We start from the raw sequence: 12,555 nt of genomic DNA on the forward strand, positions 1-12,555 counted from the left end.
GTTTTTCTTTTTGTCAAAATAATAAAGATCAAACAAAAAAGATTCACAATGACTAAATTTAATTAGAACATGGAGGTTTTCATGATATATTTTATGTTGATAATACTTACGTTTAACAAAGTAATTAATAAATGTTTATACTTTTTTTTTACATTTGGTCAAAGTTTGGTCTGTTACAGTTTGACACATTTTTGTTATTTTGCATATTATTATCAGAAAATTCTAGTCATTAACAAAAATCATATGCCATTTTAGTCAAATAAAAACTAGAAGATGGACTAATACTTTAATTTAATGGACATTTGCATCATAAGACAATAACAATGACTGAAAGAAAAACTGTAAAAGTTAACACTGCCTATATGGGGTATGTTGGGTTTTAAAAATAAATATGCAGAGTTCAGCTTAAGCAAAAATTTTTTTTAAATATGTGAAATAACTTGGATACCCCCAATATTAAAAATGTTAAATGAATGAAATGGACACTAAATAGAACACATTATTATTATAAAACATTGTAGACTAATCTACACTATTTTAATGTTGCTGTGGGACAATGTGAGAGACACCTATTAACTTAAATATTAAAATATTATCATTACTATAGTGGAACAACTAATTAAACACAATAGATGGTTTAGAACATTTAATATTTATTGCACAGACCACAACTGGCCAACAAATAAGTCTAAAAATAAATAATGCTTCTTAAGAAATGTACCAAAAATAAATAAATGGTAATAAAAAAATATACATTAAAATTATAAAACTAACACACCTTTACAACTGGTAAACATACTGTATAGCCTACTTGAAGTATTTTCTTCCTCACAAAAGTAAACAGTTTAACAAAAAGTGCTCTCAATATAATACTGAACCATGTACCAACATAAATAATAATAATAAAATATAATATTTTGGGGTTTTATTTTTATAACCTACAGAAAAAGTCACAACCAGTCACAAAGATGTTTTCTTTGAAAGTTCTCTGCAGGTTATTTTGGAGTTTTATTTTATAACCATGTAAACTAATTAAAATGTTGCAGATGATACAAATAGGCTACAGAGATTATCCTAATGCTAAAATGTGTAATTTATTTATAAACAAACTATATGCTCGGACACACTCGGTCTCTCTCGCGCACTGTCGAGCGCTCTTCAGTGAGCTCAATTATAGTAACGCCGCATTTCATTGTCAGTAACGGTAATGGCGTTGTAACAGGGGAAACAGTAATTAGTTTGATTACTCGTTACTGCAAAAGAACGCCGTTAGTAACGCCGTTTATTTATAACGTCGTTATTCCCATCACTGGCCATGACATTTGTTGAAAAATGTTGCACAGAACTAAATTATTTATTTACACAGACAGGTACATAGAGCTTAAGTTGTATTTAACCCACAATGTTCCTTATACAACAAGAAAAGCAGTAACAAAAACTGACCTGGAAAAAAATAACAAAAGCCAGGCGTGCAGCGAGCACAGACCAGTACTGTTTAGAAAGCTGGTAAGACTCGGGAGACCAGGGTGGATCTCGATAGTCTTTGTACCTATGAAGATGAGGAATTGTTCGAGGAGAGAGAATGATATCAGGTATCTAGGCGAGTAGAGTTCACATGATTATGTGTATGCATGTGTGTTGCGTGTACCTGCAAATACGGAGTTGTCTGTCAAAATCAGTGTCATGTGGGGCAGTACCAGGTGTAAAGTTGCTTGTGTTGAAATAAGCCAGTGTGTGGTTGGTAAAACCATGCATGGTGCCTGTCTCACTGTACAAATACTGATACACCATCCGAGGAATGAACTCCGATGTAAAGGAGATCACAAATGCCTTGAGGGAATAAAGATAGAAAGAGGAAAAAACTTTCAAATATCTGCATGTAATGAGATAAATCATACTAACAACCACCAGCAACTAAATATATATATTTTTCATCATAAGTCACAATCTGTCTTAACACTCACATTAGTAATGACAGCAAACTTGCTGATTCCACTCAAGATGTTGTACCATATGCCTGTGAAAAGAAAGATAAATATGCAACAGTGTGAACTAGAATGAATAACAGTCATGTTAAGTGTAACCATGAGTAAGTCTGTCCATATTTGCTGCTATATTTCATACCAATCTCTTTAGCACTGACTGCATCCGGTCGGCGTATTTCAGTGACGAATTTTGCCGCATCTAGTCGGATTTCAATGACATTATTAAGCAGAGCGAAGACTGGTGCCAGCGGGAAGGAGGCCACAAAGAGTGTGACAAATCCATACTGAATAACTGCAGACAAACAAACATACATCAGTGATCCATGTCCTTAATCAAACCAGATTCATTACAGGCATCTTTAAACACCATCGCTAAATCTATTTTAATAAACTAATAATATTAAGTATTAGGGCTGTAGTCAACCAAAGAAATGCTTAGTCGACCAAAGTCCTGTCCTGCACAACGATTAGTCGACTAAAAAAAAAAAAAAAAAACCGCGATGTTTTGCATTTTGATTGAACATTTATTAAACAATTGTCATAGAGCATTTATAAAACAACAACGAAAAAACGTTTTTTTAATTTATTTTTTATTGACACCTGGGATCCCCCGCGAAACGGTTCTCATTCGCGCTTGAATAAGGCCGGCGACACACTGGCTGCTGGCGTGAGAGTCTCAGCTGCGTTGGGTGTCTGTTTTTATTTCAGCTCCCATGTTAATAGGTTGGAGTTTGCACACTGCCTGCGTGAGACAAGCGTCTCGGGCGCGGCTCGAGCCACGCGGAAAACGCGTGCATGCTAGAAATAGAACCGACGCCTGAGTGTTCCAGCAACGGGAGTGTTCATGGCTAGAGCGCAGAACAGCGGAGTTTGTATGGACCGAAGTGCATGTCTGAGCTTTGACATTGTGGAAAATAGAACAATAGAAACAAAATGTATTAGACTTTTTACCCGTTATTATCAATCTAAATTAATCTCGTTTTTAATTTAGGCTAACTTAATTTCGTTTTTCTTTATTAAAATTTCGTTTTTTCTTTATTTAAATTTCGTTTTTCTTTATTTAAATTTCGTTTTTCTTTATTTAAATTTCGTTTTTCTTTATTTAAATTAAATTTTTTCTGTATTTAAATTTTGTTTTTTTCTTTATTTAAATTTCGTTTTTCTTTCTTTAAATCTACCCTTTACTGTGTCAGTAATTTGTTAGTCAGAAAAATATTAGACTACCCAAAAGAATTGCTTAAGTTAACAGACTGTTTGCGTTTTATATCACTAGTGCAGTGTCCGTTCTCGGAGAATATAGCCGCCCTGCTCGCGTGAGGTGCGCCGCTTCCCGCTCGCGCTGTTCTGTAGTTTACTATTAATTCTGAACGTGTCGCGTCTTGCGTGTCTGTCTATATTGCACCAAATGCGACACTGCACTCCCTTGTGAAGTCGATTGGATGAACGGTTCTCGAAATTATCAAAATGCAAACGGACAGACAGACACATAGCGATTACTACCTATATTCCCTACTGAGCGCGAAGCAGCAGTGCAGCCAGCCACAGGTGCGGTTCCCGAGTGTTCTACGTGGTGCGCTAAACTGTGGCGCTGTTACAAAATAGCCTAAATTAAAGCATTTAAAGTTGGGGATAAAACATAGGCTAATTATATTTAGAATACAGTAATATATAACTGCTTATAAAAGGAATAAATATCAAGGAGTAAATCAATGAAAATTTCTTTATTGGTGAAAAAAATAATAATTATGCGACTGGTCGACCAATGAGAATGTCAGTCGACCAAGACGGCATCGACCGATTAGTCGACTAAACGACTAAAGTTGACAGCCCTATTAAGTATGGAGCAGGTGTTGGCATACATTTTATGTTTTTTATATTTCTTGTTAATCACTGTGCCACTATGGCTTCCCATACAGCTGTGTGACTACAGTGAATTACTGCAAGAATTACAAACTTATTTTGCCTTGCAGATGGGTGAGATTTTACAATATAAACAACTCAATAAAATAATACATGTAATATTTGCTCTCTCTCTGTTACAAAAGGTTACCGACCACTGACAGATTTTCTGTTACAGCCTGGAGTCATTTCTTTCTTGATGCATTTATATTTAAATAATTTTTCTTTTCTTTTTTTACCAAAGTGACTTAGACGTTTTGACAGAAAGTAAAGCAAAGGAAGTGTAGTGTTGCCAGATATACCAGCACTACTAAGATATCGCGATACTCTGCTTTTAAAAACAGTACAATTTTATTTCACTAGTACCAGTACTTTAAGACAGTGTTTTAATAAGAGTCGCATTTCCTGAGTTGTGTCGACATGCGACAGCAGGGCTATGCTTCCACTCCCTGCAGGCACACTGACTATGCCAAACTTTATATCGTGACAACACCAATTAAGTGGCAGTCTTCACTGCGTACAATGCTTAAAGGGGTCATGAACTGAGAAATCAATGGTGAGAGATGTTGTTAAAGTGACTTAGAAGTTGTTGATCCTATCCCATATGTGGATGGATCTTAACCAGTATCAGTTTGATAGATATTAGAACCTCGCTGTATAAGAACCATTTTCCTTGAGCTTTTGACATATAAGAGGTTATCGTACTTTGAGAATTTCCTGCAAGCTTCAGAGCTGAAAACTTCCTTGTTAATCCAAAAACAGCTTTTATTGTAACCAAGCCCAGCGAACGACTCGTTGTGGAATGTGCCTATCTTGGTGAAAGACCGCCTCTGCAGAAGAGGATCAACGCCTACTTCATCACTGCAACTTTGGCCCCGCCCACTGACATGTTGGATCACTGGACTAAATACACCATTACCTTCCAAAGGATCCTAATGCTAGGAAATTGGTTATTTCTTTTTTAACAATGAATGCCTCAGTTGAGCATAATTTATTTGTATTTGGTACATTTCGCAGTGGATTCTTTGGTAAATCAGTCGCAATTTCGGTCCAGGCTTTGCAAACAGACTTTTACAATATGGACTCGACAGTAATGCGACACATGCAAGTACCAGTGTTAATTCTAATTCCTGATCTGTGAGCAGTGATTTCTGATATGTAATGATTCATGTACAATCAGATGTTCTTTGTCTATGTGTCAGTAAATCAAACCTAAACGGTCAAATTCACATAATTTCTCTAGTAGGATGAAAATAATCTGTTATTTAAACTGTGATTAAATTATATATAGAAAGCGATCAAAGAAAGAGTAATGCATATAATACTAGCTATTTCATATGCAAAGATGTTAGCCAATCACAGCAGTGGGTGTTTACACTGAAGTCTCACAGCAGACACGCCCCTTCAAACAGAGCATTCAAATCAGAGGACTCAAATCAGGGTAGGAAAAATGCCCTTTATTTCTAAATTATGACAATTAAAAATCATACTAACATTATGAGTGCACCCCAGGAAACATTATGTGAAGTTCATAACGTAATTTCGGGAGGAGTGAAGCCATCTAATCTTCTAATTAACTGCCGGAGCATATAAGCAGCTGCTCACCTTGCTCTGGCATAAGCTGTTTTGACATTCCTCCACCTTCCCAACTTCACCAACGTAATTTAGGCATCTTGCTACTATACTCATCATCCAAGCATTAGTAGTCCCACTGCGGGGTATATCTAAGCTCGAGTTGAAGCTGCATCCTCGAGCCCCTCCACTGCGGACAGCAAGCCAAATACGCTTAACTCTAAACTCTATCTCAGGACAAATTCAACCCCCTCTGCTGTCATCCTCCACTCTGACCACCTGCCTGTCGGAAATAAAGGCGTGGATGAAGCTACATTTCCTGCAGTTAAACAGCTCAAAGACAGAAGCTATTCTAGGAGTACCCCTCATCAGGTCCATACATCAGACATCACTAGCATTATTTTCTCTGGCCATATTTCACTTTCAACATCAGTCAACAACCTGGGTGTTAAAATGGATTCTCATCTGAACTTTGATGCTCACATCAAACATCTGTGTAAGACCTCCTTCTTCCACCTTAAGAATATTGCCAAACTCCGTCCTATGCTTACTCTTGCAGATGCGGAAAAGCTTGTCCACACCTTTGTCTCCTCCTCCAGACTGGACTACTGCAATGCGCTCCTCATCGGGATCCCTGACAAAAGCCTTCAGAAGCTGCAGTAAGATGACCATATCACCCCCATCCTCAAATCACTCTACTGGCTTCCTGTCTCACTCAGGATTTAGTACAAAGTACTGATTGATTTTGGTTGGTTATTTTTAAATTGTAGCACTTTGGGATTTTGCTTAAATATAAAGTGCGTTACAAATAAAAATGATTATAACCTTATTAGCTTAAAGATTATATGGGCAAACAGACTCGCGAAAAAACAATAAAATAATGCCGTTCATGACCCCTTTAAAGTAGTCATTGACACATAGAACTGCTAAGCAATATGACTGATCTACTACAGGGCTAATCTGATTTACATTTATTTACATCTTTCATGGATCTTATAAACCTGATACTGTTTTATTGTTTCCCTCAATCAAGTTGAGTCTGTGGTCTCCCATCCACCATGATCATTCCTTGAATATCACAAAGCTTTAGGCCTGTTCACACCAACACAAATGGGTCCGGTTTTTGTGTGCAAATTGTCTGTTCAGACCAATGCATTAAAAAACAGACTGACTGAATGAAAATGTGCAGATCCATCCCTATACAGGACAGAAGCAACAACTTTTAAGCCATTTCAACATCTCTCACCATGAAGGTTTCGACAGCTGGATTGCTCATCATCGGATTCTGTTCCCCCCATGGTTCTTATACAACGAGGTTCTAATATATATCAAACTGTTACTGGTTAAGATCCATCCACATATGGGATAGGATCAACAACTTCTAAGTCACTTTAACAACATCTCTCACCATGAGTAAACGATATTGCTATCTTTGGAAACACCAGTGCAATGAGCAGTTTGTGTGGCGGCATTACAGGGAACACTAGCCTAAGGGGAAATAGAGGGAATAGACTTTGACAGAACACTTGTTCCGGATTCTTCACATTACCGGATCAACATTGCAGGCTATGCATATAGGCCTGGCCAACAGGAAAGAACATTTTATTTTTAATCTATTTAATATTGTGTTGGTCATACTATACAATAGGGGTGGGAGAAAAGATTCTCTCTCCAACGATTCTGGATTGATACTTAGCTTAGTTTTTAACCACAGATGCGCAATGATGCTGCGTGTGTTTTAAAACACCCGTATTCTGCTTGCTTCCAATTCCTTACACACACACACACACACCTATCGAACCTTCACTGAAAAATTATCGTTCAGAAACTTTGAAGCAAATTACAATGACATTCGCAGGCTTCATTACACAGGATATGCGCTGTGAGAAACGCGCAGTACGCTTGCAATGGTCTCGCCCGCGGGTATTTTCCGTACAAATGCTCTATGAAGGCATAATTTATGTTGTTTGGAATGCAGTGGGCATATGTGTTAAAAATATGAATCTCACTGACAGAAGGCTGCTTTCAATTTCAAATACTCACGCGCGCTTTGTGAAGCGCGCTCGCACATGCGGCTGACTCTGTGTAAGTGGTTAAATGTACTTGCATCTCAAAATGCTTTATGACGCAAAATGAATGTAAACAGTCATTTATGTCTTAAAGGATTAAACAGCAGGATTTTATATTTCAAAAGAGATCTGTGCATAATGTGAATGCAGCTTATTAGATACCCCGCTGTCTATGATGTTATCAGTAATAATCAAACAATAGTAAAGCTGAGAGAGAAAAATCACTCACATCTCTTTAATAGAAAACGTTCAGATATAGCCTACTCTTAAATACTGAAAGCACTCTTTGTTTATTGCTTGTAATATGTTTTTTTCCTATTCATTATTTACTAGCTTTTAAGTTTTTATCACAGTATATCTTTGTAAATGTTAAAAAAAATACAACTGATCATTGTTAGTTCATGTTAGCTCAGGTAAATAGAGTAAAATAATGTTATTAATAATGTGTCATTATATGTTGAAATTAACTAAGATTAATAAATGCTTTAGAAGTATTTTTCATTGTCAGTTTATGTTAACTAATTGACCCTTCGCTAAGCCACGCCCGAAAACCGCCACAGGCCAATCGTGGCTTAGCAACCGTAACTAGGCGCGGGAGGTCTGGCAAGCTTTCGAGCGAGGGAAACATGCCAAAGCGTTGTGCGTATGGATTGTGCAAATCTGATACCCGGTATCCTAAAAGTTTGGAGGGGGTGGTGGATTTTGTTCCCTTCCCGAAACCTAAAACCCAAGGGGAGAAATGCCGGGCGTCATCTTCATTTATATAGCGCTTTTAACAATGTAGATTGTTCCAAAGCAGCTTTACATTGATAATAGGAAATTAAAAGTAAAGTGTTTTGGCTTTATAGCAGCTCTAGAATAAAGTTATTGTCCAGCTCGTGGATCAAGCAGTGTGATTAAAGGCAAGACGGAGGCTCACTGACATAACTTAACGTTACTTAAAAATATATTTCAGCATTTTGTTAATCGACGGCCAAACTAGTAACGTTACCCCAATCCGATCGCGACTCTCCCGGTGTCTAGTAAAAGTAAAAGGTATTTAGTAAAAGGAGGGAACATCAGGGGGCTTGCCGGAGATCTCCAAGGAAATGGTTGGTATGCAAACTTAATCAGTTCATAACAGTAAGTTAGTCACTTATGTGACCCACGACGTGTGAACGTTAGCCTGGCGCACTAAAAATATAAGCGGGAGAATGTTATCATTGCAAAGTGGTCAGGCTAATGTCTTGTGTTTATTCCACAATACATATGGATAAGCTGTTTGATTTATAAATATTAGAATATTTTCAAATTTAACTTACGCTGCTGTGCATGCACATAGCTGTTCCTCAATTTGTGTGTTTCCCATTTGAATGGTCAGCGTATGAGGCGGCTGCTGTTTTGCGCTGGTTACAGGCTTTAGCTTCAATTTTGATGAAAATATTCTCTAATCGTTTGCATATTATGTCGTGGATATAGCCCTCGAATGCATACTGCAGTCTTGCTCTCTCATATTTTCACCTGTTCGCCAAAAATGACTAATTATCTCCTTAGGAATGTCTGAAACCAGTGCATACATACTGTAATAGACGTGCCAGGCGCAAAAGCTTGACAGGCGTAACAACAGTAACTAAGGAGGGCGGGGCTTAGCGAAGGGTCAATTGAGCCTTATTGTAAAGTGTTACTGAACAATAAAGAATCAAAACACTTTCAAACAATATCTCTAGGCTAGGGCATGTTGTATTCCAGATTAAAATGTAAAACTAAATAGCATTTGTATTTGGTGCTGCGATGAACGCAATTGCGAATACAAAAATATTAATGGCTGTTCAAAACATTTAAATACTGTTCAGAAACAGAAAGTAGTGCAACTGCTTTGTTTACAGGGTTACCGGGGTAACGGCTGCATGTCTGTTGTTCCATCAGCGCCATCTGCTGTCAGAGTGAATGTGCATTTTCATTACGTCTCCTTCACTCGTTCTGCCAATGCTTCTCATCCGTGTTGGGCTTGTTTACATCAGAGTGTGCGTGCCTGTTTGACGTAGCGGTGTTGTGCATTTTAACCAGTTGATGGGAAAAGTATTCTTAAAATACATTCTAAAAATCGGAATAATTTGTAATAAATAATTATTCACTGTATTTTAAAGTGCCCACAATAACAATATCGTGCATGTTCATTATCGTGATGCATTCTATATCCATATACCTGCACATGTCTAGTGTGAACAAGTCTTTAGTGTAAACTTGTCTATTTTTAAACAAATTCAAATGTAATTAAATAAGAGCCAGGATTACTTAAGCAAGATCTTGCTTTAAAAATTTAGACTAAGCTTCTTAGTTGTCCAGGCTACTAAAAGCAATGTGACAATTCAGAGTGCAAAACCTAACGTTAATTCTGATTGGACAGTACCACCCAGAGTTGAGGTCTATCATCATGATGTGACTAACAATTATACTTAAGTTATTTTACCTCAAAACAAAAACTGTCAGAGCCAACTAAACGGCATTCACATTTTACTTGAATAATGTGATGGTGCATGTCATTATATTTTGAAGAACTATTGGGAATAAAGTAAAACCTTGAGCCACAACACTGTCATTAAAAAGCCAAATAAGTCTTTCAAGTTATGTACCAAGCACATAGTTATGACATGCTGCTAAACATTTTTAGGATGCACGGCATTCAAAACAAGTAGAATAATGAAAGCGATGCACCAAACGTAGCAGTCATTTGAACAAATTGTTCAGTTTGAGCATGTGATACTCACCCATCTCCATGTACTCTGGGCTTAAACCCTCATATGGCTCCAGATCATAGTCCAGATCCCAGCGCTGCGGTTCTCGTTTAGAGTCTTTGTCCTCCTCATCTGCCGATCCATCTTTCTCCTCCTTATATGTGCGATACATCTTCTTCAGCTTCCTGTAATGTCAAGCCGAATGTCAGCTCAGCTGTGTCATTTTAAAACCAATACTTCCTCCATTACTCACTGTGCACTACTTTGGTAATGTTAAACAGTGTTGAGAATCAAAATTTAATTGAACAAGAGAGTTAGGGGCTTCCTTTAATAGACTGGGGGTACTTTAAGGAACCAAAGAAAATTAGCAGAGAGACCACAGGGAAGACTTTGCGTGTGTATACAGTATGTGTGTGCACTTACGGAATGGCAATTTCAAACACATTATTCTGAATAAGCTGCTTCCCCAGCATAATGATTCCCAGCTGAATACACACTTCAATAAGACAGCCACCTGGAGAACACTAGACAAAAAACACACGTACATGCAAATAGTTAGGTACATTGTGCTAGAACACTGAAGACAAATATATTGTTGTTTTAATAATTACCTCTTCCATGCGGAAATCCTTAAAGACATAAACATAGTCACCAGGACGACCGGCAAACCTAAATTAGCACACCAGAGTTATGAGAGATATTTTAAAATATTCACTGGATTATACTAAGCTAACCCAGAAATTTAGCATTTTGGTGTTAGACACTGATGCCACATATACTACACAGTGAGAAACTACAACTATATAGACATACAACACTACATGTAACACACAGACAGCACAAAATAAGTTGTTATAGCATTGTACTACGCAGCTGGAAATTTATTAATAAAATATGTTAATTTTGTACAAAAATAATTTATAGAAAAAAGCTTTCATTCAAATGCACGGCATATGACTCAATAATTATGTAAAAGAGCACGGAAAATATAGTAAAAAAATCAAACTAGAAAATAGAAGAAAAAAAGTGTATCTTTTTTCTCTCAAAATTTTGTTTGTGAGTTTGTGATTTTAGGTTAAAAATGTTTTGCTCATATAAAATGTTCTTATGAAACAAATGCTCACTGCAAAGTGATATACACAATATAAACAACATAAATAACTTTCTCAACAATGCAGTACACAGGACAGACACACAACACTACAGTATACAGTATAAACACACAACACTACAGTGAGACAAACACTACAATATACAATAAACACAGTACTACAGTAAGCACACAACTACACTGCAACACACTGGACATGACAAACGGTAACAAAGTATATTATAATAATCCAATTATCATAGCTCTCAACAGAGACAGAACGTCACAATGGTTTGGGTGGGTATGCTAATGGGATTCCATTTTACCTGCCCTTAAAGAAGGCCACATAGAAGACAGGTGCAAATGAATTCATGCTCTTCAGCAAAAAAGCTTTCAAGATCACATGTTCCTCAAATGTCGATTCAGTCTTTGGAATCTCTGCAAGTTAACATCATTAACATCATATTCACAACAATCATCAGTGTTAATCTTTTTTTAAGTAATTTAAGTCATTTTGTTTTTCTCCAAATTTCATCTTTTTGTCATGTAAACACACACCAAGCTCTGTAATCCAGGCCGCTATAGCGCCGTAGATCTCATCCAGCACCAGAACCACCAGCAAGTTGATGATGACAGCAGTGGTTGTCACGGTAACACGCACATTAGCCTTGGCCTCGTGATCAGGGTTCATTGACATAACAGCAAACACAATGATGCGGTAGAGAATCACTCCGGACACGGCAGAGAACGTGACCCCAACCTGAGAAAACAGATCAATAAGAATTTTGACAATATAAAAACACTAATGTGACACATGCTCTTTTTAGGAAAGGTACCCACCATAAGGAGGATAGAGGATATGTTGATGCAATATCCTGGCAGCCGGTCAGTCCATGACAAAGACTCTGAGGCAAGCTACAAGAACAACAGCATGTTACTCCATATGCTCACCATATCAGACACATGAATACACTATCTACTGAGAGAAAACAATACATGAATTACATTTTTGCCTGATACTGATAAGCAATAATAATTTTATGTTATGTTATGTTAATAGCCAATATGATGGCCCATACTATAAATATATACTATTTTGCCCTTTTTTTAACAGAACATCAACAATGTTCACACTAAATCTCTTTCTGGCAAATCTGGCATCAAAACATTATAGTGTACTGTCGAAATAATTATGTTAACTGTTTTTGTAAAATCAATAAATATAA

General features: G+C 37.0%; 1 protein-coding gene across 1 annotated transcript in view; it reads right to left on the reverse strand.

The window, feature by feature from the left end:
• Positions 1-12,555, reverse strand: part of ano2a (anoctamin 2a) — a 34,840-nt gene that overhangs the window by 3,220 nt on the left and 19,065 nt on the right. The window contains exons 17-26 of the mRNA XM_084125011.1: positions 12,170-12,244; positions 11,888-12,089; positions 11,656-11,767; positions 10,851-10,908; positions 10,663-10,763; positions 10,273-10,424; positions 2,125-2,277; positions 1,965-2,017; positions 1,649-1,830; positions 1,444-1,549 (exon numbers count right to left, since the gene is read on the reverse strand). Of these exons, the coding sequence (XP_083981137.1) occupies positions 1,444-1,549; positions 1,649-1,830; positions 1,965-2,017; positions 2,125-2,277; positions 10,273-10,424; positions 10,663-10,763; positions 10,851-10,908; positions 11,656-11,767; positions 11,888-12,089; positions 12,170-12,244 (1,194 nt within the window). The remainder of the gene's footprint in view (positions 1-1,443; positions 1,550-1,648; positions 1,831-1,964; positions 2,018-2,124; positions 2,278-10,272; positions 10,425-10,662; positions 10,764-10,850; positions 10,909-11,655; positions 11,768-11,887; positions 12,090-12,169; positions 12,245-12,555) is intronic.

Source organism: Abramis brama (assembly GCF_963993115.1).
Source record: "Abramis brama genome assembly, chromosome: 9".
NCBI lineage: Eukaryota > Metazoa > Chordata > Actinopteri > Cypriniformes > Leuciscidae > Abramis > Abramis brama.